General features: G+C 33.3%; 3 protein-coding genes and 1 pseudogene across 9 annotated transcripts; 2 read left to right on the top strand and 2 right to left on the bottom strand.

Moving 5' to 3' along the window:
* Positions 1-1,014, top strand: LOC111298292 (ethylene-responsive transcription factor ERF086-like). The gene is made up of 2 exons (XM_089745701.1): positions 1-377; positions 726-1,014. Exons 1-2 carry the CDS (start codon positions 1-3, stop codon positions 1,012-1,014), a joined length of 666 nt encoding a protein of 221 aa, XP_089601827.1.
* Positions 1,015-2,692: 1,678 nt separating this feature from the next.
* Positions 2,693-8,130, bottom strand: LOC111292763 (zinc finger CCCH domain-containing protein 32-like). 2 transcript variants are annotated; one of them, XM_022885323.2, is made up of 7 exons: positions 7,803-8,130; positions 7,569-7,714; positions 7,251-7,316; positions 6,877-6,996; positions 6,508-6,792; positions 6,115-6,417; positions 2,693-3,711 (listed from the first exon to the last, which is right to left on the bottom strand). In XM_022885323.2, the coding sequence occupies exons 1-7, from the start codon at positions 7,870-7,872 to the stop codon at positions 3,319-3,321; spliced, it is 1,383 nt and encodes a 460-aa protein (XP_022741058.2). In that variant the 5' UTR covers positions 7,873-8,130; the 3' UTR covers positions 2,693-3,318. The 2 variants fall into 2 exon arrangements, with proteins under 2 accessions (XP_022741058.2, XP_022741076.2); XM_022885341.2 differs by lacking the exon at positions 7,569-7,714 and having other exon boundaries at positions 7,803-7,941.
* Positions 8,131-12,944: 4,814 nt separating this feature from the next.
* On the top strand, positions 12,945-23,804 carry LOC111292697 (protein ALWAYS EARLY 3-like). Of its 6 annotated transcripts, XM_022885216.2 has the most exons (21): positions 12,945-13,062; positions 13,539-13,668; positions 14,274-14,372; positions 14,607-14,669; positions 15,089-15,166; positions 15,623-15,812; positions 16,035-16,294; positions 16,376-16,754; positions 17,234-17,311; positions 18,066-18,286; positions 18,423-18,485; positions 19,292-19,615; positions 19,702-19,880; positions 19,959-20,241; positions 20,546-20,788; positions 20,949-21,110; positions 21,520-21,663; positions 21,758-21,976; positions 22,311-22,610; positions 22,735-22,926; positions 23,325-23,804. In XM_022885216.2, the coding sequence occupies exons 2-20, from the start codon at positions 13,558-13,560 to the stop codon at positions 22,897-22,899; spliced, it is 3,561 nt and encodes a 1,186-aa protein (XP_022740951.1). In that variant the 5' UTR covers positions 12,945-13,062; positions 13,539-13,557; the 3' UTR covers positions 22,900-22,926; positions 23,325-23,804. The 6 variants fall into 6 exon arrangements, with proteins under 6 accessions (XP_022740951.1, XP_022740959.1, XP_022740945.1 ...); XM_022885224.2 differs by lacking the exon at positions 23,325-23,804 and having other exon boundaries at positions 18,429-18,485; positions 22,735-23,099; XM_022885210.2 differs by lacking the exon at positions 23,325-23,804 and having other exon boundaries at positions 22,735-23,099.
* A 917-nt stretch (positions 23,805-24,721) lies between these two features.
* On the bottom strand, positions 24,722-26,226 carry LOC111292780 (uncharacterized; annotated as a pseudogene).
* Positions 26,227-26,607: the final 381 nt, after the last annotated feature.

Here is a 26,607-nt window from a genome sequence, read left to right as displayed (position 1 = left end):
ATGCCTTTCCTTGAGCAGCAGCATTTTCCTTTAAAGAAACTCCACTGCTATATTTATAGAGATGTCCACATCAAAACCTTGGATAAATCTTTTGGATATGAACCTGTTCAAATTCAAGCAGGTTTTGCTCTGCTGGAAAGGAACACATCCCCAATATCTCAGTCTTGTAACAGGAGATCAGGAAGAAGAAAGCAGGCCGATCAGCCCAGGAGGCTTCATGGAGTGAGGCGGCGGCCTTGGGGTAGATATGCTGCTGAAATCAAGGACCAAACAACAAGGTACTGGCTTGGCAACTTTGATACAGCTCAGGAAGCTGCTCTTGCTTATGATAGAGCTGCACTTTCCACGAAAGGAACCCAAGCAAGAACAAACTTCATGTACTCTGACAACACTACTACTTTCCATTCTCTTCTGTCTCCCTTTGATGTCCATGCCTTTTTACCAAAGCAAGCAACCAATATTCATAACAGTGAACCTCAGCCTGACATTTCCCACAGTAAAACTCCCATCCAACCTAATAATAATGACCCATCATTATCAGTTGATGATATATAATAGTTTCTTTTTCTGTGATAGTAACTCAGGTTACTTGCCCTGCATTGTTCCTGATAATTACTTGAAGCCTCCTTCCACTCCAACCAGCTCACATGTTTCAAACTTCTGCTCCATGAACCAAAACTCCCATGAAAACCAATCACATTCTGATAATTATGTTCTTCCTCCAGATACAACAAACTTGCCCAAAGTCTAATAACATTGAATTCCCCGGTTTTTATGAAGTACTCAGTCGGGTTTTGGAGTGACCAGCAATCATGGGAAATGAACTCCAATGAACTCTCAGCTATAATCAACCCTCCATTGATGGTTGAGGATGGGTGCATGGGAGCTTCTTATCCCTACAATGACAATCCTAGCTGCTACAGCATGATTCCACAAGCCACTACTTCAGTTACTTGCTCTCCTTCAGTGCCTCCTTTTGGTGATACAGTCGACTTTGTGTATTCACTCTTCTGATCAGTTTTATCAGAGTCTATCGTCTATGATCATCAGGGAAGTGTATTGTGCTCTTTCCCACCCGCATGCAATTTGTTATTATATAGTGTCGTTTTCAGTTTTTCTCTTATTCACTGTAATTAAACTTTTTGCTCATTTGAGGTAGAAATTAAGAGCCAAATTGAATGAAAGTTATATTTGAAAAGCAGCTTAAGCAAGTTTTTCAATCAGAACATGATGAAGCTCCACTTTGAGTAGAAATCAATGAATATGGACTGCATGATTGTCTGTACCTTTGCGGCTACTTGCTCTACAAATTTTCTCAACAACCCTAGCCCTTACACAAAATGCATGGAAACACCTAGGTCTTCAAGATGGTTTCATTCACCATTAATCTTTACAGCTGTTACCTTTTTACATTATGATTAATGATTGAATATCACCTTTCAGATTTTTTTTGCATTTCCATGCTTTCTTACTTTATCATTATAAAGTTCAAAACTCAAACTTTTTGAGTGTATATTTTTTTTATAAAATCCATGAATCCACACTCCCAACATTATGGGAGCGAGGGAGAGAAATACCAAGCACCTATTTTAGAACCACAAATGTCATATGTCCAACATATATTCGAAAAACATGGGAATAGAGATCTGGCCCCTTAAAATATATATGTATATATATATAATTTTTTTAAAAAATAAACATACTCGTGTTAAACACATTTGAATTCTACACTCACTTCCAAATCCGAATAATATAGTAGATTGATGAGCTCATGATAAAAAACTTGATCACAGCAAGCAAATATTGATCTCTTTTTAAATGCATTTGTAGGCACAGTTATATTATAATACCAAACAGCTTAAAATGTGTTTAAGATAGAAGATTGACAATTAAATATTACTGTCAAAAGTATACCCTAGACAGTACTAAAACAACATAACACCTCGTCTTTGAACATTTACAAAGGATTACTTTTGCTAATTGCTGGAAAATATATCTTAATGGGAAAGTGGACCTGTTTGTTTGTTTTCAACTTTCAGCACAACTGACCATAGGTGTAGTACTTGCAATTAGTTTTTGTTATATTATCAGCCTAGGCATGCACTCGCCGCTGCTTCCTCTGAAGAGAAAAGTTAAATAAAATCCTTTTCTTTTCTTTTCCCCTTTTTCTTATTGCGCAAAGAATTTAGAGCCTAAAGGGCTGTGAAAGTGACTAACAAGGTTCGCCCACAGTCTTTGACCCAGTTTTGATCCGTGCATTTGACTCAACGATGATGAATAAACTAATCTCAAAAAGGACGGTTTGAATTCCCTATTTTCAAATTAAAAAATGGCTAACATGGTGCAGAAAAGTAGCATTATTATCAGAACCAAAGGGGAAAATAATGGCAGCACAAAACTTGGCCATATCAGAGGAAATTTGTTTGAGAACAGGGGTTTAAAATGGTGGAGTGAGAGGAAAGACTTGCTAGGTTGAAGAAAATGAAGGAGAGATGATTCCCTATTAATCTAAAAATAGGAGACCATCCACTTCCTACTGAACATCACAGCTAAAAATGCATGTCACATATTCGGAAATGCTGATAATCACTTGCACAAGCAATATTCAAATCCAAATGATCTCGTCTAAATCAGGCACATTTAAAAGAAGCTTTGCCAAACAATAAAAAAGGTAAAATCTGAGGAGCTGGAATTCAAGTAAAAAACGTAAATTCTCATATAAGCATTTCCATTCTCACACCATAATTATGTATCTAATCCCATATATAATCATATTTTGATGCCTCCTTGGAGTTTTTCTTAAATTACTTCTGTTCTTCACAACAAACCTGATAAAAAGTGGGGGAATAAGAACACCTTCAAGTTCCTTTCTAGGTTGAATTGGAAACTTGTCCCCAAATTGAAAATAAAAATATGAGGGACGTGAACACACAGTTGATGTAAAGGGAAGAATGCTGCAGGTCATAACTTTTCGTTTTGGAAAAGATCAGACCATAAACAATGCAACAGACTCCAAAAATTGGACGGGTTGACACGGTTCTCCCTAATGTAACTACAGGTTCTTCAGTAGTTATTCAAATGCAAGGTGTATTCGGTTTGCTAAACCTTTTACGGTTTGGCCGTGGGCTTATTCAAGATGGAAGAGATGGCCCCATGAAGATTATATGAACACAGATGATCAGATCTGCTGTGTGCTAGACCTGAACCATGGAACCATGATAACAAAGAAATGAAGCCTCCTATTTTTGAAGACTTGCACAAAAAATAATGCTTTGGTTCATGAACTTGATCAAAAAAAGGGATTTGCTTCTTTTTCTCTTAGCTTGAGGTGTGCGCCTCACTGCTGCTGCCACTGCCAGTAGAAGGGGCAGAACTCCGACTAGACTGTTGTGTGCTTGAATGAGGAACGGGTGCAACTTTAGAAAAAACTGAACCAACTGATTCACTTGATGCACTCACTGATGATGACGATATGGCTGGCGCAGGGTCCTTGCTAGACCCTGAAAGAAGTTCTGGTCCTAACTCTGAAGATAAGGATGTTGGAGCTAGAGTACCATATGTAGATCCAACAGGAAAGGGTACAAAAGGCATATCAGTAAGAGAAGACACAGATGGACCATAACCTAATGTTCCCATAGAATGATCAAATCTGCAAGCAGCTCCGAACTTGCACACTCCATGTTGTGAATAATGAGTGCAAGGTGGTGCACCCTGATGCCATTAAGAAAAACACAAATAAATATATGAACAATTTACGAGGAAAAACTCAAGTTAATTTTTACATGATTAATAAAAAAAACCATAAGGCCCACTGTTTTAACAGCTAGCAAGAGCAACAAGAACTCATGTTGGAGCTAATATAACAAGTTTGAAAATAAAATGTTAAGGCAAAGGAAAAGATTGACAACAGAACAAACAAATGCAGGATAAAAAAATTACAGATCCACGAGAAGTTCATTCTCTCAGTGGAGAGTTCCTGCTATGAGTTGCAGGCAAGCATGAAGCTTACAATAACCATCAGTAGCATTGACAACTGTATTTCAATTAGAAGACCCCAGGGAGAGCATTGTTTGTTCAATAATACTTTCTACAAATTACAAAACCAAAGTTTAACCATACTTTAACTTACTTTGCTAATTCAACTTTATCAATGCTCTTGCAAATTGTTTGTAGAGGAAATAAAAGAGCGTGCACATAACACCGTTATGTCCTATCACAAATATATGTTGCACGGCTAATGTACTAAAAAGAAACCATAGAATAAAACATAATCAGACATTCATGTAACCATTTGATAGCAAGTCTGAATATTAAGTAGCTGGTTGTTAAAAAAGTCAGCATAATGACATCCAGAAAGAAAGCTAATGCACCTAGACCAGCACAGCCAACCGCAAGCAATAGAAATATATGAGGATAAGGAACATGAATAAATAAATAAAACTACTCGATTATAACAAGCTTCCTTCCTTGAACTTTTGTGGTTTTCAGCAAGCAGAGTTTACAAATGTATGAATTACAGTTCCAATCATGAACAACCTCACTCATTTTGGAGAGTGCAATTAAAGATGGTAAAGAAGGCCTTAGCTCATGCAGATTAAAAATTTTCTCCAAATCCTAGGGTTCTTCTTCGGCCAGTCATTATAACCAAAAATTAAGCTTTCCATCAGAAACCCTGCAACCAAGCTAGCTTGGAAGGGATGGCCAAAAATAAGGAGAAGACTGTTTTCAGTATCTTGGGCTGACTAAAGTCACCTATGCCACATTTATGACCATCCTGACTAACTCAATTTTTGCGCATTCTAAATTCCAAGGTAGAAAATGCTCAAAAAACTTAAAACATATAACTTAGGTGTTGTCATGTACAATTTATCAATATCCATCCATCATCCAAAAACACATCATCAAGCCCTTAAATTGACTTGGTCAAAAAGTATTGCTTACAATCATTCCTCATCCCAAAAGACCTGGAGATCTGTGTTGAATTTGGAAATCAACGCATCAAACATCATAAGGAACTTTATAACAGCCCCCCAACTTGTGCAGTTGACAGAACAATTATAGCTACTCTTTCACAAAAGAACTACTCAATCAACATCTATAAATTATCTAAAACCCCAATCTAGGTTAACTTTGAAGTTTACAAAGATGGCATAATATAAAAATCCTAGAAAACATGAATCACAAATCAACCCCAGCAATGTTAGTATATCCTTAATGGTAAATTAATAAATGTAAGAAAGATCACACCATGGATGATAAAGATATTACATACTTTCTTCTAAATTAAAACACGCCTATGAAATCAAGAAGAAAAGTAGTAACCCAAGAAACTCTAAGATGCAAAAACAGTAAAACAGAACAATCTTTTATCTTCCCAAAATCAGCACGATGATTCATGAAAGTCACATAATATACTCATTCATCATGTAAAAGTATTAATATGCAAACAATGAAGGCTGGCACATACATCCATAAAACAACAAGAGAATTGCACACCAGAAGGATGTTCTTTAATTTCACAAGTGACATGTTAACAATCTATTGAATCCAAGTCAAGGATACTTCAAATCAATAGTTATGGGGTTGAACCAAACACAGAAGTTTGCGCTAGAAGTGAAAGTTTCACAAGATGCATATCAACTTTTGAATCAAATAACAGGTTAAATGCTCCATATGCCACACATATAACTAAGAGATTCTAGTTTTTGTATAACCTCATATGTAATCCTTTAAAGGATTTTGGATTAATTAGAAGCTTCTAGTTATCCGGGTGGTCAAAGATCTTAGTTGTGGCAGAACTTACATACTTGTTCAAAACTGTATGTCTGCTTTCCACAGGCATACATAGTCACCTGTCCTACAGAGCTGCAATATCTCTACGGAAAAAGAAAACTCTTGCACGTTTTATTATGTCTATTTGCAAGTTGGAACACACAAAAGGAACCCAAATAGATGCCAAATAAACACAGAAACATAATCAATTGTTTCAAAAGCAATTGAGCAAAGAAAACTCTGATTCAAGCTGACCAGTAGAATGTATTAAACATGATCAAAATTTTAAATTCAATCTTGTATAAAGCATCACATTTATAGGACATTTTATGAAATGCTTACGGGACGAAGAGGAAAACGAAGAGGGCTGAGGATGACATCTGCTTTTGGTGCAATCACTTCTGGTGGATGATGAAATCTACAGGAGGATCCATATTTACAATCACCTGTCTTCATATAATACTGACATTCTGGTTGGCCAGGTCTCTCTGGAAATAACTGCTCCTTCTGAATACTACTTGAAGGCCCAACAGAAGGTACAGATTGATAAGATCCAGTATATGCAGGTGCTGAAGGAGATAATGGTGTTACCCTAAAAATTGAGCTTGATCCAACAGTGGGTTGAGTACCAGGACTGACAGGTGCCTGCACCAGGTGCATTAACAACCTCAAAAATAAAAATTAATAAAGTGTACTAAACGTTGAGGGAACTGAATAAAGTTTTAATTCACCTACTGGATAGGGATTCCAACTTGGAACACCTGGGGAAAGCAGCAAAGGACCATAGAGGCCTTGCACATATGGGCCTGGCATCAGAGGAGGCCTTGCCATTACAAGTCCATATTGTTGAGAGGAAGGGCCAGATGGTGATTGCACTGCAGAATATAATGGTGGAGCAGGAACTGGTGTAGGCACAGGTGCAACTTGGGGAGCTGGAGATGGTGCAGGGTGATGGAATTTACATGTTACACCAAATTTACACTGCCCTGTCTTCGCATAGTAAGAACACTCCTTTTCACCCTGTTTTACAGTATTGCTAAATTACTACGTGATCTTAACACTACGTTTCTAAAAGATTAAGTGTCAATGTCAAGTGATACAAACCGGGCGTAGTGGGTATCCATAATAATTTAGTGACATAGGGCTAACAGAACCACCCCCCTGCTTCGGATGATGGTACTTACAGGAAGCACCAAATTTGCATCTCCCCATCCTCATATAATACTGCAAATCAATAAAAAGGAAAGCCATAATCAACGTTAAAAGCAACTTACCATTTTCCTAAACTGTCAAACCAAACCGAATCTATTCACCAAAAATACAAGACCTAACTCTATCCTTCAAACATAAAATGAAGAGACATAAAGTTACCTTTACCTCCAAGAATTTAGGCAACGCACATTTTTTAAATCGTAATCTTTCGGCGTACACACCTCAAATTTGTCAAACGTTTAAGAAACAATATAATCAAAAAGTACCTGACAAACTGGCTGGCCCACTCTCTCTGGATACTCCCCTACACCATCTCTTCCAGCACCCATAACCTAAGGCAATCATCATCATCATCACATTTCTTTCATCAATCAAAACAAATGAACATCAAAGTTCTACCAAAATCTCCATTACCAGTTACACTAGATCTTAATGCAGTAACAGAAAACTTTCCATATTTACCCCAAAATTCAAACCCCATCACTCCAAAGACCATGATCAAACAAAAGAAAAATCAAAACCTTAAAGAAAACATCAAGTCAGATAAAAAAAACAATAATTCAATCAAATTATCTATTGTTTACTGCAGCACGGTCACGTGGATGATTGAACCGACACCTAGAGCCGTAGCCGCAAAACCCAGTCCTCAAATAGTAAATACAATCAGCTTCGTCGGGTCGCTCCGGGTATGATTCCGACCCACCCCCTAATCCCAACAGCCAAACCGGCTCTACATTTCAAACAAAAACCTCGTATCACATCCCACATTACACCCAAAAAAAATCCAAAAAAAAAAAAAGTTAAAGCGTATTCTTTACCTTCGAGCCCCGTTTCGGGTCCCGGAGCTGTCCATTCCGGTTGTGGATCGGACTCTGGGTCCCGCTCCATTTAACGTACGGACAACAACCCAAATAACCCAAATTGCAATCCGATCAAACGGGTGTGTTTGTCTTCTTTTCAAGAGACAGAAAGAAGAACAAATAAGCAACCGCAACCAACAAAAAAACCTGAAACTCTGTCTCTCTTTCCCTTTTTTCTTACACTCAACCAAAACACACACACTGTTCTGTCCGTTGTTTCTTTGGGTTTGGTTTGTTTGGCTTGGTCAGTTTCTCAAAGTTATTTGCCGTTTGTTTGATCTTTCTCTCTCTTTTTCCTTCATGGGTCGGTTTATATACGCGCCAAATAGAGGGAAATAGAATTTCCTGAAAAAAATTAAAATTATTTTAATCAACTGATTATATTAATGAAGGTGTTTCAAATGACAAATATGTCCTCATTTCAAGGGAATTTCCCTGTCGGGATAAGGTTAAAATAGTCAAAAAAAAGGAAGGGATTTCTTTGTACTGCTTTTTCCCAATAATTTTTTTCTTTTCTTTAGCTTTTTAAAATAAAAAATGATAATTTTTGCCGACATATTAACGGCGTTGGATTATAATTTAAATGATTAAAATTTAATTTTTGATAATTTTAAATATTTAAAATGATAATTTTTAGATAAAAAATCCATTTAAATTTTTATTTTGTATTGTTTTTATTTTTAAAATATATTATTTTTATCAATAATCTTTTTTTATTTTTTAATTAAGTTTAATATTTGTGAGAAATACTTTGAAAATAAAATTTTAATATATATCAAATTCAAAGTACATCTTAAAAATAATTTGAAATTTTATGTAAATAAAATTTTAAAATATTTTTAACTATATTATAAAAGAATCGTTTATGAACATCATTAAAAAAATAAATTTATGTTAACAACTTATTCGGAAAGGTAATCTAGTGGTTGAATTAGAGTGAAAAGAACGATTGAAATCTAATGTCGAATATAAATCATATATTTTTAATTATTCTATATTATAATATATTTATTAGTTTAGTAAAAAAATAAAAACTTAAATGATTTTTATCATATAAATTAATTAGCTTGTTACGAAATTTGAAGATGATGAATAACTCAAAAATAATATTTTAAAATTTAATAATTTTGATTAAATAATTCAAAAAAATAAAAATTACATTAATATAAGTAAATTTCTACTCATATATATTCTCCAAAATAAAATTATCGACTTCTTTATAACAAGACATTACTTAATTGGAAAACAATTGTCGTTTACTTTGATTCCATCCCATGACAGCAAACAACAAAATCTTTTTGGCACAATTTTCAAATTTAGGACATAACCATGACAATCTATTTGTCAAAACTAAGATCCAATTAAAATAAAATATAGGAAAAATATTAATAAATGTCCTTAAGAAACTATTAAGATGATATTTGAGGAAAGAAATGTACAATTGTGAAGTTTTTTCTTTGTATATTAATATTTAATTTGAATAGATGAAAAAGATTTTTTCTTCATTATTATTTTGTTTAATTATAGATTCATCACTCGTTCAAATGAAACAAAAATATAAAAGGTTTTTTATAAAAATCTTGAAATAAAAACTTTTGGAGCAATCATTCCCTTTTAATTTTATAAAAATTTACTCAAGGCAAAGTCTTGATTTTGGTTATTTATAGTTGTTTGAATTTCCTTGGTTTATTGGTGGGATTAAATTAAATTATTTAATTATCATATATATTTATATAATAATTAAATGAACTAATAATAATATTTTTTAATTATATAAGTGAGATTAAAATCATAACACATATCTCTTTAGTGTTTATTCGCTATATGTTAAATAATTTTTGAATAAATTTGGTTATTTTAATTCAAAAAGATCTATTAGAGTAACAAAACTTAGATTATATTTTGATAAATAGTGAGATTAATTATGATGAGATTAAAAATAATAATAAAATTATTATAACTGCGATTAAAAAAAATTAATAAAAAATTGATACTAATTTAATTTTATTAAATTTGATATTTAAATTCAACTAAAAATATAATAAACTTAATTACACCGTAATGAAAGTATAATAAAACCCAATTAGGGACTTAGCGTCCTAAAAGTCTAAGTGGTTCCTTCATTATTTTGCACAAAAAAAAAAACTTAATGTTTAATAAATAAATTAATAATAATTTTCATGCATTTACTTAAATAATACTAAAATGAAATAATATCGACGAATTGGAAGTATTAAAGATTTTTTGTTAAAATTTTATTTTTAAAAAATTAAGTTATTTTATTTGAATTTTTGTCAATTTTATAACGAATATTTAACTCGAATTACATATAATAATTTATGTAAATTCAAATTGAAAACCTTTAACCTACTAAAATATTCACTCAAATCAACTTAAATTGACTAAGTCATAAAATAAAATGTTAAATTTTTTATTAACTCAAATTAATTTAAAATTTTTAATTTTTTTAATATCATCTCAATCTCTCCTTAATAAAAATAAAATAAAATTTGACCTTATTAATGAACACAATAGAGTCAAAGCTTTATCTTCAAAGGAGTACTTTTAGGGCTCATTTAAATTCCTTTGCACAACAAGTTAGATGGAATTGAAAGTCGTAAAATAAAATCTATTGTACAAATTTACAATACTTTTAACCTCACAAAATCAACGGCTGAGATGTCCTTTTTCTCTAGAAACCAATAGCTAATATCGCTTTCATGTCATCAGTATATAAAGAAGACATAATAAATCGTGTATTTATATTATAAAAAAATATTGATAATTTATATATTTATATTATATTTTATAAAAAGTTATATGCTTATAATTTATGTGATATGAAAATATTAAATATAAATTTTATTTTATTAAATTAATATATAATTTTTATTAAAATCTTAAATTATGTTATCATCGTATTTTTATTTTTTTTTAATTTTTATCAATTTTTTGAGTTTTTTTAATATAAAATTAAATTAAATTCACGCAATTTGATCAAAATTTGGCCACATGCCCACACGTGGGCACTTTTATAATATTTGTGCATTGCTCTTGTAACCGTATCTTTATCAGCCAAATGTCGGCGAGGTTGAATTCATGTGTTTTGTCAAAGGGTTTTGGACTTTGGATCTCTCTTAAAAATTAAAAAGCAATATATATATATATAAATTATTTTTTCTAAACAATGTAATTTTTCATGCCACATTAAAATTTTTTTTTTCATTAAATTTTTTTTTAAAAAATTTAAATTTAAAACTTTTAATATTACCATTTATAAATTAAAAATCTAATATTTTATTAGCATATCATGACTAATGATATATATCCTGTCTTATTTGATATTGCGTTTGTCCTTGAATTTAAAGATTATAACAAAATGTCAACTTTAATTATAATATCAAATGAGATCTTATTTTATTACAAAAAAAAAAAAAACTATTGCCTGATAGAAATCCTATTTTAAAAAACATGGTCTTGTTTCCTAGCATTTGATTTTTAACAATGCAATCCTTAATTCATAAAAAAATATGTGTATTTTGGTGCTGCAATCATGACAAAAAATTATCAGTGGCAGACAAAAATATTTGAAGGATCAAATGCCACAGTAAAAACTATTCATCCCTTCTTTTTTTTTTTTTTTAATTTTATTCTTGGGATGTATGTTAGATTTGATAATTTATATTATTGTATTATGTAAAATATTATATTTGTATAATATTTTATATAAAAATTATATATCATATAATTTATATTGATATAAAATATAAAATATAATTTTTTAATTTTATTAAATCTATTTATAATTTTTTTAAAAATTTTAAATTATGTTATTTTTATATATTTTGTTTATATCAATTTTTATGTTACCATATCTTATTTTAGTTTACTGAATTTTATGTTGAATTTTTTTTGAGGAACCATAGCTTTAGACACCACTCATGAAATATTCTTATCCACTATGACATTTTTGATACTTTTGTTTATTGCAAATTATTTTTTTCTGTCATTAAAAAAATTAAAAAATTATATTATTAATTTATAATTTTTATATAACAAAGAAAGCAACTTAAAAAAAGTGAAAAAAATTAAAAATATTATAATTTAAATTTTAAATTTATTAAATGTTATATTTTAAAAATAGTTATATAAATTAATTCAACCTGTCCATTGAAAAAATAGTCTAATCTAGTAGTAAATGGACGATGACTTTTTTTTTATTGGTTTAAGTAATAAAAAGAAGGTGTTTTTTTTTTATTGTCTCAGTTTGAATTTGTTGAAAGATTGTAAAAAAATAATTTTTCATAAATTTTAATATAAATAAATTTATTTTAATTGATTCGAAGAGATAATATATGAACAAAACTCAAAAACACCTTATTATTAAAAAAAAAAAATCTTTTTATGTTTGCAAATGAATTTATTTGATTTGAATGATAAAGAGTTTAGTTTTTTAAAAATAAAATCTGAATTTTAAGTATTGTAAATAAAAAAAATAAATTTGAAAGAGCTTATCTTTTTTATGAAATTTAATTTAATTTTACTTTAGATTAATCGAAATTTAGAGTAATTACAGAATATTTAAATATCTCAAAAAAAAAAAAAAAGTAATGGAATGGGCTTTTTGAATTGTGTATCAACAACAAAAAAAATATTTACCTAAAACTCAGTCAGATCCACGAAAGCATTAAGACTGCATTTGGTAAGAATATGAAAAGAAATCCAGATGAAAATTTTTTTAATTTAATAATTAAGTTATAAAATAAAAAAATAATTATAAATTTTAATTATTAAATTAATAAAATTTCGATCCTTAATGATTTTCATATTTCATTTCCATCTTTTGTATCAAACCAAAGCCCAATTATAAGGACAAAGGTGTTTTATGTTAAACAGAGTTACAAAATACACGGGATTATCATAATCATGAATTAAAAAAAAATTAAATAATTGAAAACAACCAAAAAAAAAAAAAATTGAAGAAAGAATTAGAAAAAAAAATCGCTTTTATTTAGCCATTACTTTTTGTTTTTGTTTTTTAATTTTTTATTTTAAAATTTCGCGGTTATATCCCCAAATTCTCCCATTTTTTCCTTCTCTGTTCCATCTTCAATCTTCAATAATCCCAAAACGAAAGAGAAAAATAATTACTCATCGGAGAAGAAGCTCGCGTTCTTTCAATGTTCTCCGAAACTGTGTCGTTTTCGATCGGTACTTGGTAAGCTTTTCGTTTCCGCTTTTGAAATTCTTTTCTTTACTTCGATTTCTTCTTCTCCGATTCGTCTTTAAAGAAGCAATTTAAAATTTTCTTTTCGTTTTAATTGAAGTAATTTGACACTCAATTGAGTGAGCTTTTGTGTTACTAGTAAAATTTTGTTTTCGAACTGCAAAATTTTCATTTTGAGTGTTTTTCTTTTGTTTTCTCGGCAACCAAACATCACTTAATCGCGGTGGTACTTTGATTAACAAACATAACTGACCTGATCTCTTCTCTTTCCTGCTTCTGTAACTTAGTTTCTTTTCATGATTTGTAGATTCTGGATTCTTATTTTTTTTTGTGAAGCTTGAATTTTTGCTTTTCTTTTTTAGAGCTCGAATGAAATTTTCAAGGTTAAATTTGAAATTCATGGACTTTGTTTTTGATTGTATAATTTGATTCACTGATTTGGTGTTTCTATTTTGAGTACGTTTCAGGTAATTGAGGAAGTTCCTGATGGCTCCATCTAGAAAACCTAAAATTGCAAATAAGAAGTTTTCTTATGTTAATGAGGTTGCTTCTAGTAAAGATGGAGACAGTAATAGTGCTAAGAAAAGCGGGCAACGGGTGAGTTCTTGATTATTTTTTCCAATATTTTAATTTTAATTTCATTTCATTAGGTTTTATGGCTTAAGATTTGTTGCTCGTCCCTCTCTTGGGTTGATTTCATTTGTTGACTATATACTGTTCATTGGAGGTTTTTGACTTTTGATGCCGGATTTAGTTTATTACTGAGCTTTTCTTTTATGTTTTATGGTCTTCCTCCTTGATGGTTTTCCGCCTTCTGTAACTTTTGGTTTGAGCTGATATGCTGGCAAATTATAACTAAGTTTTGTGTACAAAGAGGGTTTGATTAAGTTGTTGTGTTAAAAGATAATCAAGTAAAGCATGAAGTGGCGTTAGTAAAAGAATCAAATGCTAACCAGAATTTTAAGAATTGCAGCTTTGAGGTTTGCATATTGGTGCTGGTAGCATTGCTAAGAAGAGATTTAGAAATTCAGAAAGTCACAATAAACAAAGTGCCAATTGGAAAACAAAAGCAAAAGATTTTCTTTGATTTATATTAATATAGTTCTTTAAATATTTTGTAGGGATCTTTCTACAAATAATGAAAACTGATTTGGTAAAAATTTTGTTCTAAAATTAATTATGTTAAAATGTATTATGTGCAGAAAAGGAAGTTGTCTGACATGCTAGGGCCTCAATGGACTAAGGAAGAGCTTGAGCGTTTCTATGAAGCATATCGTAAGTATGGAAAAGATTGGAAGAAGGTTAGTTCTGATTACCGTACTGGGTTTTATTATTGGTAGTTGACTTGTTGTGATTATGTTTTATTTAGATGGCATATGTTTTGGGTATTGTTACTCTAATTTTTTATATTTTTTTTATAAAATTTTGAAAAGTGACTTTAATATAGTTGCTTTTAAGGTCATGTAGTTGGGACAACTGGCTTTTGGTTCTTATGGTTTTACTATTTTCTGATTTTGCATCGTTTGGGATTCTAGGTGGCTACTATGGTACGTAATCGATCTGTGGAAATGGTGGAAGCTCTTTACACTATGAATAGGGTAAGCATGGTTTTAGTAACATAATACATGATAACTTATCTTTATTTCTTTATTTGGTGAAACTTCTATTCCTTATGCCTATTTTCTTTCCATCAGTATTAATTTCTTGCGTTCCCTTCTTATCTCTCAAGTATGAGCCAATGGAGTTGCATAAGCTTTTCCATGTTGCCTCCTATATATCATGAATAACCATTCTTGTATGATACAAAATACTGAAAATAAATATCATATTTGACGCTTTTTGTCTTAATACTATTTTAATCATATTATTGTCATCTGGTAATGAAGGGATGCTATTTTCACTATAATCATGTGTGACAATTGTTTACATGTAATTTGACTACATGTGACTGACAATCAAGGTGCTTGGGTGGTTTTTAAGTTAAAGTCAACAATAGAAAATTTTACAATGTTTTCAGGCCTACTTATCTCTTCCTGAGGGCACTGCTTCTGTGGTTGGACTCATAGCAATGATGACTGATCACTATTGTGTTATGGTGAGTGTCTAATTTAATCTAGTGCCATTCCCTAGAATTGAACAACGAACTGATTGAATAGATTTGCACTTGTATTCTGCAACTTTGACTATTTATTACTCTGTTGGTCACCTTAGTGACATTACCATCGTCCCTTACTGTCAAATGATATAATTGACTAGCTCTATGGTTGACTGGATCATCACCTGCTGTCATTTTTCTAGTCACTGTCTAAATTCCAATTTTAGTGTCAATGGAAATTCCTTTTTTGGTAGTCCCTTATCTTTAAGATTTGTATTAGCTTATTAATGAGGTATCTTTATGGTATGGTGTTTTGGATTCTATCAATGGAGCTTGGTGATGCATCTTGGAAATGTAACCAATTATGGAACTGAAGTTAGGAAATGTAATCTTTAAGGTATGCTTTTTTTAGAATGGCTTTTATGGAACTTAAGTTACTGGATTGTGAGATGGCAGGGAGGAAGTGATAGTGAACAAGAAAGCAATGAGGGAATGGGAGCTTCTCGGAAACCTCAGAAGCGTAGCAGGGTAAAAGTTCGAGATCAACCCTCCAAAAGTGTAGATAAACCACTTCCTGATCTTTTGCAATTTCATTCATCTACATCAAGTTATGGCTGCTTGCCATTGTTGAAGAGGAGACGCTCTGGTACAATCCCTATATCGCTCTCTTTCTAGTTTTCCTACGCATATATATTCCACACTTACATTGGGGGGGTTGAGGTGGTATTTGTATTTGCCATTTAATAATAGAAATTAGGCTAGTCTAGGGAAGCTCTATTTTGTCTTAAAATTTTAGCTCTTCACATTAGGCTGCTATACCTCATTTCCTTCCTGTAGTTTTTACTTTTTTTTTTGGCATTCATTTCAGAAAGTAGGCCCCGTGCTGTTGGAAAAAGGACTCCTCGAGTTCCTATTTCTTTTTCTCATGACAAAAACAAAGGGGAAAGGTATTTTTCACCTATTAGACAGGGCGTGAAACCAAAGGTGGATGCTGTTGTTGATGATGTTGCTCATGAGATAGCTTTAGCATTGACAAAGGCATCACAAAGAGGTGGCTCTCCCCAAGTTTCTCGAACACCAAATAGAAAAGCAGAGACACCTTCACCTGTCCTCAACAATGAAAGGACGGTAATATGGCTTTATTTGATACTCACAATGCTTTCTCAACTACTTTCTTACATTCTGAAATTAATTGATTACTTTTTCCAGAATGCTGAAACAGAAACTACTAGTGCCAAGATTCATGGTAGTGAAGTGGATGAGGATGCTTGTGAATTAAGCTTAGGAAGCACTGAGGCTGATAATGCAGATTATGCTAGAGACAAAAATTATTCAAGGAATATAGAAGGCACTGGTACCGTTGAAGTTGAACAGAAGGGGAAAAGATACTACAGAAGGAAGCCAGAGGTTGAGGAAAGTGTAAACAATCATCCAGAAGACACAAAAGAAGCCTGTAGTGGGACAGAAGAAGGACAAAAATTATGTGATTTCAAGGGAAAGTTTGACGCTGAGGTTGCAGATGCCAAAACTTCTAGAGCCTCCATCAAGGGTCCAAGGAAAAGAAGTAAAAAAGTGTTGTTTGGGGGAGGTATGTATGATGGTATTTGGCTCTAAGCAAAGTGTTCTTTCCTCCTCTCTATCCCTTTCTTTTTTCCCTCTGGTTTATGTCCACAAATGCTACTGTCTCTGAGTTAATTCTATGATGTTGGATACATTATGTTTTGGGTATTGCTTATTTGTATATCTGTCATGCTTCTTGTATACCTATGTTATCTGGAAGTCAAATTTTGGCTTGTTACTTTTCAGAAAAATAATTTACTTTAAATCATGTTTCTTAGAAAGTTTTTCTGCATCCATTTCCACACTGCTTTTCTTGCAATATTCAAAGATAATTTGTCAAAATCTTATTAGACTGTTAATCATACTTGAGCAGCTTTTTTTTCCCCACCTTCTCTTCGTGAATTTATTTGAGTGAGCTTTGACTTTAACCTTACCATTTACTTTAAATCTGTGGAACTTTGTCTATGTCTTGTGTCATCAATTCTTTTTGACACTTTTCTCTTGTAGTCGAAGACACTTCCTTTGATGCCTTGCAAACTCTGGCAGATCTGTCCTTGATGATGCCTGAAACTGCTGCTGACACTGGTAAGATGCATATGCTTTGACCACTAACCAGAAACTTTTGAATTGGTATTATTGTAGGATTTACTATTATTGAGCTGGCTATTTTTTCCCTTAGCTAAATCTTATCATTTTTTGTTTATTCTTCCTTTTAGGTGCATGGTCCTAATTAGTTGTGTAAGTTGGATAGGGTTTGACATGAATGACTTGTAAAAGAATTGTCTATTTTCTGGTTTAGTGAAATGACTTTGACAAATAATGCATCCAATGAAATGCCGGGCTATTAGATTGTGTTTACAACATATAACCTTTTTAATCCAGAAGTAGCACCTTGTTCAATTATTATTATACATGTAGCAGCCATTATATGATAACTGCTAGATTATACCTCTTTTGCAAGTATTTTCTATATAATAAGCCTGACTTGCCACCTTATTTTTGCCAAATTCAGCTTTCTGTCATACATTATAGATCTGATTTGAAGTGCATAATGAGTAATGACATTAAAATAATACCCTGTGAAAGAAATCATAGAACGGTTTTAGTGGTCAAAATATTTTGGGTCATGTATAAGTATCTTATTTTGAACATAAGGATTTCATTTGTAATGTGATAAAAACCTGCTCTAATTTTGAACATAAGGATTTCATTTTTAATGTCTCTAGCTTGAACTGCACACCATAAATCCTTCTTGAAACTCTGGAAGATCTCTCTGTTGGATGTGTTTATGTAATGTGTCATATCCCATGTCTTTTTTTTTTTTTTTTTCCTGTGTCAGAGTCATCTGTGCAGTTTAAGGAAGAGAAAAATGAAGTTGTTGAGAAGTCTAAACTGAAAGGAAACCATCCTGTTCCTGGAGCTAAAGGCACTGCCTCCAAAACATCTAAACAGGGAAAACTTTTTGGTCATGATGTTCATGCTATTCCCGAAGCAAAGGAGGAAACACATCCGGGTAATGTTGGAATGCGAAAAAGGAGACAGAAGTCCTTGCCATATAAAGTAAGAGTTGAGGCAACCAGTTTGCTTGTTTTTATCTTTTGTAGGTCAATCCTTTAGTTTTCATTGGTTCTTTTTTGGAAAAAAAATTTCATTGGGTTTATAACATGAGACAATGACCATCTGCAACTTGCACTAGATGCAGATTCTAAAAGATGAAACTGATGCTGATTCTCATTTGGGTGAATCTCCAAACTTTGAGGTTTGTATTTTCACTTTTTTAGCTTTAAAGAGTTAGGATGGCTCCTTTTGGTGCTTTCAGGTAAAAAAGAGTAAACAAGGCTAAATGTGTGATGTAAAATTTCATTTCAGTCCCCTGATTGATATGGTGGTCTCTTAGGATACTTTTCTTCTGCAGAATGTTAGATAAACTTTTTACTAGTAAATGTGGTAAATGTTCTTAATTCTGTGATTAAGTTTATTGAACTTTCTGAATTGGGTGCCTGTTTAAGCCTTGTTACATTTTGGTGCTACTATATGTGGCACCCATAGCTTCAGTTTGTGAGAAAATGAATAAGAGATATAACAATAAATCTTATAGGAGAAAATACTATGAAAAGAATTAAATAAATCTTTTATGAAGTGAAGATAATTGGGAGATAAATTGGTAAGGGATAGTTCTTTCAACATGCCACTGCTATTTGAGAAAGGAGGAAGTGAATAAATAGGTAAAGGTTTGAGTTGGTGATGGAGAACATTCTTTCAAGTTTTGGAAGAATATCTATTATAGACGTAAGTTTAGGAAATAAGTAAATGGTTAACTCAGTTTGAACTCAGTTTGTGGGTCAGCCGGGGCATTCTATGTTGGTATAGATGTCAAGCCCTGTTAGTAATTGTTTTTTTCCTCCCTCTTTCCACCATCATAATTTGAGGGTCTTCTTTGTAACTTAAAAATGTGCTAATTGTTTACATAGGAAAATTCATAAATTTGTACTTTCTAGGGTCATGGTCTTCCCTTCATCACTTATTACTGGTTCTGATATTGCTATTTTTATGTGCATTTTTTAGGCTTCAGATGAGGTAAAGAATCTTCAGAGTAAAGGTAAACGCTCTAATAATGTTGCACATTCAAAGCAAGGGAAATCTGTGAGACCTCCAGAGCATACGTCCTCAAGTACCGATCATGGAAGGGACTTGAAAAATTCAGCTCCATCTACTATTCAGGTTTCATCTGTTAACCAGGTCAACCTACCTACGAAAGTCAGGAGTAAGCGAAAGATGAATGCACAGAAACCAGTGATTGGGAAGGATATAAAGTCCTCTGATAATATTGTAAAGGGAAAATTTAGTGTTCCAGTTATGTTATTCCATGACAGAGCACTCAATCTGAAGGTAACACTATTTACCTTAACAATTCCAGTGAAGTTGAGTTTCTATTTCTTGGGTTTTATTTCATATATGTATATTTTGTATGACAGGAAAAGCTTTGTAGCTTTCTATCTTCATATCAAGCTCGGAGGTGGTGTGCCTTTGAGTGGTTCTACAGTACAATTGATTATCCATGGTTTGCTAAAAGGGAGTTTGTGGAGTATTTGGATCATGTAGGATTAGGTCATGTTCCAAGATTAACTCGTGTTGAATGGGGTGTCATAAGGAGGTATAGCTTTTCTACTTTGGAATCGTAATAGGGTTTTGGGTGTTGATGCTCTACTTACATAATGTCACATTGATGCAGTTCCCTTGGCAAACCGCGGCGATTTTCTGAGCAATTTTTGAAGGAAGAAAGAGAGAAGCTTAATCAATATCGAGAATCTGTAAGAACTCATTATGCTGAACTCCGTGCTGGTATTGGTGAAGGACTTCCAACTGATTTAGCTCGACCTCTATCAGTTGGACAACGAGTCATTGCTGTTCATCCAAAAACTAGAGAGATTCATGACGGAAGTGTGTTAATTGTTGATCATAGTAGATACCGGATTCAGTTTGACAACCCTGAGCTAGGAGTGGAATTTGTCATGGTAAATTTTTGTTCTATAGGATTGCTTCATATTCGATAGCTACATGTTCATTTCGTTCAACTGAAGATGTAGAATATCACCATTAAAGCCTCAGTCAAATGGATTAGTTACAGGCTAAGGCTTTGGGAGTTTCCTTTCTTAAATTTCTTGTGTCTAAATATTCAAGCAGATGTATTTATGCCTGCTTGTACATTTGTGTTTAATCTAATTCTCTGCCATTTGCTAAATCTATTTAGCTTGTTCCTGTTTTTCTTTTGTTGTTCTTACCTATCAAGTATCATGAATAATACATTTTTTATTGCAGGATATTGATTGTATGCCTTTATATCTATTTGAAAATTTGCCTGCTTCGCTTCTGAGACAAAATGCTGCCATCAGTAAATTTGCTGAGAACTACAATGAGCTCAAAATGAATGGGCAGCCAAAAGAAAGCAAGATAGAAGAGAAAATCAAATTCACTCAATATGATAATTTGGAGAACGCCAATAGTCCCTCTCGTACTTCCTTCTCAACTTTCAATGTTGGCAGTTTTTCACATCCAGTTAAGGTAAGTTATGACTGCAAAATAGTACTCATTTCATGTATTACAGCTTTTCAAGAGTAAATTGCTTTTCAGTTGGAGTATTATCGCTAAAAGTGTTGATATGTGAAACAAAATAAAATCAGAATAACTGTTATCTTATATAAGGATAAATTGCTTTGGCAAGGTTGATTCATCAAGTCCTAATTTACAACTTAAAGTTGGGCCTATTGAACCTGTTTACGCTCAACAAGCAGCAAATTCTCAGCCATCTGCTCTGGCGCTGGTTCAAGCAAGGGAAGCTGATGTTGAAGCTCTTTCCCAGTTGACTCGTGCTCTTGACAAGAAGGTTGTACACCATATTAGCTGTTATGCATAAAAGTTAACTTACCGGCAAATGTTTCTCTCTTCCTCTTTCTTTTTTAATTTCTAGCTCATTTAGAAACTTATCTTTGTTTTTAGTGACATATATAGTTCCTGTTGAATGTTGCGTCCTTCTAATGTTTGAGCATTGTTTATTCCTTAATGTTGTTCCCACTCTTTTAGTTAGAATGCTATTTTTAACCTCTCTCTCCATAATTGGTTCTTTTTGCTTTGTTGGGAGCTTCACCATTGTGATTCACTTTGTTGTAGCTTATTGCATAGTTTGTGTTGCATGTTTATTGTGTTTATCTTAGGCTGACATAGAATCCCTTTTCAAATCATCTTGTTCACATTGTGTCTGAGAAATGAACTGAAGGTTGTGTTAGCATTTGCAGGAGGCCCTGGTGTCTGAACTACGACGTATGAATGATGAGGTGTTGGAGAGCCAGAAAGGCGGAGACAACTATATAAAGGATTCAGATTCTTTCAAGAAGCAATATGCCGCTGTCCTCTTCCAGTTAAATGAAGTCAATGAGCAGGCATGAGATGCTGATGAAGCAGTTTTCAGTTTAAATCTCTTCACCATTGTCATTTATCATTTTATCTTAGCTTTGCCTGACAACTCTTTAGCAGGTTTCTTCTGCTCTGTTTTGCTTGAGGCAACGCAATACATATCCAGGGACCTCCTCAGTTAGGTTGCTGAAGCCCTTGGTGAAAATTGGTGACCATGGCTGTCAGTTGAGTTCTTTTGATCATTCTATGCATCACGTCCAAGAATCTATATCCCATGTGGCTGATATTGTTGAAAGTTCAAGATTGAAAGCTCGGTCAATGGTTGATGCAGCTATGCAGGTAACAAAGAACGTCAAACTGTTTTATCTTGATGGCTCCTTATGGATGGTTTTGAGTCTAAACCTTTTACCCCTTAACTTCCTTTTCAAGCATTTTGAAAGTTGTCCATTTCATTGGAACTTTACTAATTGTCTTTTACATATATGTCCAAGTATCAATCTAAAACCAATAAGCCATAGGTGAAAAAGCCGAAAGTAAATATAAGGCCACAGCAAACTGAGCTAAACCCTAAGAGCTGAACCATACAGGGCCATGGCAATGGTGTGGTAGCCTCTTTTGATTATTTACTTGAATACTGTACATTAGATCTGATTAAACCTGATTACCATCTCAGGCTATGTCAACCTTGAGAAAAGGGGGGAAAAGCATTGAGAGGATTGAGGATGCAATAGATTTTGTAAATAACCAGCTTTCAGTGGATGAGTTTAGTGTGCCTGCTCCAAGGTCTTCTACCCCAATAGACTCAGTCCACAGTACAGTAACTTGTCTCGATCATCAGACTGCCTGTGTTTCACATCCATTGGCACTGAGTCATATACCTGATAAAAAGCTGCAAAATTTGTCTGACCAAGATGATCTTAGAATCCCTTCAGACCTTATTGCGCATTGTGTAGCCACCTTGCTCATGATACAGGTAATTATTTGAACAGCTCCTATGTTCTTGTCAGCAGTTATTAGCAGAATACTATTTTTTCGTGATATTATGTATTTGATCATCTGATTCTGATTATTTTCACCCCCAAAAAAAAAAAATGCAGAAATGTACAGAAAGGCAGTTTCCACCTGGAGATGTTGCCCAGGTACTAGATTCTGCTGTTACAAGTTTGAAGCCATGTTGTTCACAGAATCTTCCAATCTACACAGAGATACAGAAATGTATGGGAATTATCAGGAATCAGATATTGGCGTTGGTACCGACATAGACTGTCATTCGTTTCTTGATTGTTGTTGTAAGAATTTGCACTCCTTTTCTCTCAACTCTTATATCCATTTTATATGCTCCTTTTTTCCACCTTTAATAGGAATAAATACATGTATCAATTATTATCAAAGTAACCCAGTAAATCAGTTTGTACACTTCTTGTCAGCATTGTGAATCTAATCTCTTTCTATTTTCCACTCATCAATATCTCTTTTGGTTTCAATTTTATTAGCTGAATAACTTTTGAGTCTTGGGATTGAATTAGGCAGTACATAAAATAATAATAATTATTATTTTTCTTTTGAACAAAATGGGATTTCAATGTTCGAAAATTCATTGTCAACTAGCAATTGTTTACTACATTGTAAGTTTGAAAGTCCAAAATAGACCTTGTTGTTGCTCTTTAATTAAACTTTTGGATAACAGATGTTGAGCTGTCAAAACCCCTCCGATCGATCCTCTTCTCAAAGCTCTGTCTCAAAGATCTCGGTTGATTGGCAAGATAAGAAGAATCGACACCCATTTTGACAGTGATATTTTCCTCGGAAACTGCAAAGCAGAATGGATACTTTCGGTAAACAATCCTAAAATCTCCGTCAGACTAACCCCATTTCTTATAAACATCAACCTTCCTCTCCCGAGTGGATTTCCTCATTCCGGCCAATATACAAACAGCATGACCAAATTTCAGTATCAGAGGACCTATTCAACCCAATTTCGTCTTTTTTTCCCACTATTTCCTTAAGGCTACCAGGATTTGTCAACAAAGAACTAGGAAATTGATAAAGTATCTTGATAATATTTGATTCTGGCATTCCATGATCTCGTAAAATATTGATATTACACACCAAATGACCATTAATAATATTCATACTATATGAAATAAGAAATGGTTACCCTTTTATAGCTTTGACAGTCTTTTCATCAGAACAAATCAGGCTGCTATAAGTATTGAGACAAAGGGCTAATTTGTCTCCCTAAATGTTAGCTAAGACGATTATTCATAGGGATTTATTGTTGTGACACAGCAGTGAGCCAAACCGGATTTGGAGGATTACACTGCAATCAACCATCCTTTAGAATTGCTGTATATTGCCCCCCAAGTATAGCTATGTCTCCTCTTACTATACCAGTCATTGTTGGAGGATAGAAGCGGCTAAACCAATTGGGGGGGGGGGGGGGGGGGGGGGTGTGTGGAGTAGAATGATTCCATTTCCATATTGTAGGGTATCAAGCTAACACTTTAAACATGCAACCTTTTGAGCCTTGCATAGTGGGCTCTGGTGGCATCCCACAGCCAATCATTGCACTCTCATCACATCAGAAACGAAATCAAGTTTGAGGAGTTAATTAGGTTAGCTGCACAAACATTAGCATAGTAAAGAACTCTATGTTCTTTTTTCAAATGACAAAAAATAGTTGAATTTTGGGTTCACAACCTGTATCATATAGCTTCCATTCTACAACCCCCTAGCCCACAGTCCCTGGACAACCAAAATGAAAGAACAAAAACCTGTAGAACATCAACAAAAAACAATATTTTCATGCATTATTAACCCCCAAAATGTCAGAAATTTACAAGGTTTCTCGTGATCGTAAGCTTTTCTTGGAATTATTTAAACACTTGGGGCTGGAGCATCATGGTGCACTTTCAGAATAGCGGGCAGGATATTAAACCAATCCTAAATATGCTCCTTGCTTAGACATGGCATGAGAATGTGCAGCTACAGAAAGCAGATATCAGGCAAAACAATAACTATAACTTGAGAAGTTTGTCTCCCAGCTGCATTGGATACAAAAGTAACACAAAATAGTACAGCTAATTGTCGCACAGAGTCAACTTCAAGCTTCACTAATGGCAGAAAATAATAAAGCTAAAAAATTCGTATTAGTGGCATTCCTAACCAAAACTCAAGTTTCAGATTAAAGAATCCAACTCAATCAAAGGAAAAAGAGGAAAATTTGAATCTTTTAATGTCAACAATCTATAAATGCTGCAGCTTGTGCCCACCCATTTTCCAGTTTTTTGAAAGATCTAACTTTTCTTGATATAGCTTTAACAGTTCAGCATCATAGCGGTTCACAAACTTCTCAATAAATGAAGAATCTGAAGGGCCCAACAATGCCCTCAAGTTAATGTGTTTGATAACACCTTTGGACAACAAATCTAGAGCAAACAGACCCCTCGGAACAATCCTTTTCTCCAAGCTCATCAACAGTATTCGGGGATGTTTGGCAATGCGTAAAGACTGAAAACCCATTCTGTTCACTAGAAAATCCATTATCGCCATAAATTTATCCTCGGACACCCTAATAAACGTGGGATGCCTCTGAAAAGCTTCTAAAACCTCTTGCTCAGACCAACCAAACTTCTTAAAAACTTCAAACCTCCTCCTCCATGTTGGTTTGGTCATTGAACTCATTGCATAGAGTGCTACCATAAACATTGGCCTCGAAGGATTAAACCCCATTTCCTTTGCTTCCTCTACCATATCCTTAAACCGAATTGGACTTTTGATCAATGTTGAAGGCAGAGAATAAAGTGTTTTAACAATATTACATTCAGGAACTCCATTATCCAGAAGAATATTGATATTGGGTAACAAAACAGCATTAGGGCTGTAACCCATAAGGCGCGGATTTTGTTTTACAGCATGAATAATCTTCTCATCAGACATAAGCACATTACTAAGGAAATTAAAAGAAGGGATTATTTTTTTCTCTAAGCTCAACGCCATTGTAGCTGGGGTATTACACACGATTTTGGCAAGGTCAGGGATTGAAAAACCTTTAGAGCGAAGAAATTCAAGTTTGGGCAAAAGGGTTTTCTCAGCATCAGATATAAGCACTAGTGGCCGTTTTTTGATGAGGCGGGTGATTTGGAGCTGTGAGAAAACCATGGTTCTTGAATAACGCAATGACAGAGTCAGGTTTTTCTGGGGTTTCGAAATGAACATGCTTGGAGGCAGTTAAAGCAGATTCTAAGGACAACCCACATTTATTTTTAAGGTACGAAACTGTAAATGACTGTTCATTCGAAGAGCTTGAAATGCGTCTGAAAATGAGAGATACAGTTACACCTCTAAGCGATGATGGGTCTTTTTGGCAAACGTATAAAAGTTTGTGACTTTGGGAAGCTGTTACAGCGTGACTCCCATGGAGAACTGATTTGCACTTAAAGTAAAACATGGGAATTGAAATCCGGTTAGCAAGGGAAGGATTTTACCTGTTTTTGAAGAAATAAGTTTCTCTTTGAATGGGCAGATTCTGAAGAAACCCTCCAGTGAGGCAGTAACGTTGAAAGACGGGTCTTTTTGGAGTATACTGTCTAGGGACTGAAGGCTTATGATTTATGAGGCTGTTTTACGATTAAAATCGGAAAAAATACATTAATATTTACAAAAAATTCAAGAAAATACAGCAATTTTTTTAGTAAAAAAACACCAACTTTAACCTTTTCTATTTTTTTATCTAAGATTTTCTAAGCTTAGTGTACACTATTAAAATTTTATTGTGAACAAGAACAAATCTTTCAGTTAATTGTATTTTTATCAGTCTCTATTCTCAGTTAATTGGTTTTTAACAAATATTGGATGGAAATAGAATCCAATATTATAATTTGGGACTTGAGATATACATGAACAAATAAGTTATCAATAAATTTGTGAATATATTTAATTTTTATTTATTTATATTAATTAAACGAGCA

The sequence above is a fragment of the Durio zibethinus genome, chromosome 16 (genome assembly GCF_047325235.1).
Source record: "Durio zibethinus cultivar Kanyao isolate XHJ-2024 chromosome 16, ASM4732523v1, whole genome shotgun sequence".
Classification (NCBI taxonomy): domain Eukaryota; kingdom Viridiplantae; phylum Streptophyta; class Magnoliopsida; order Malvales; family Malvaceae; genus Durio; species Durio zibethinus.
Note: the sequence above shows the minus strand (reverse complement) of the source record. Positions and strands in the feature narration are given on the sequence as shown.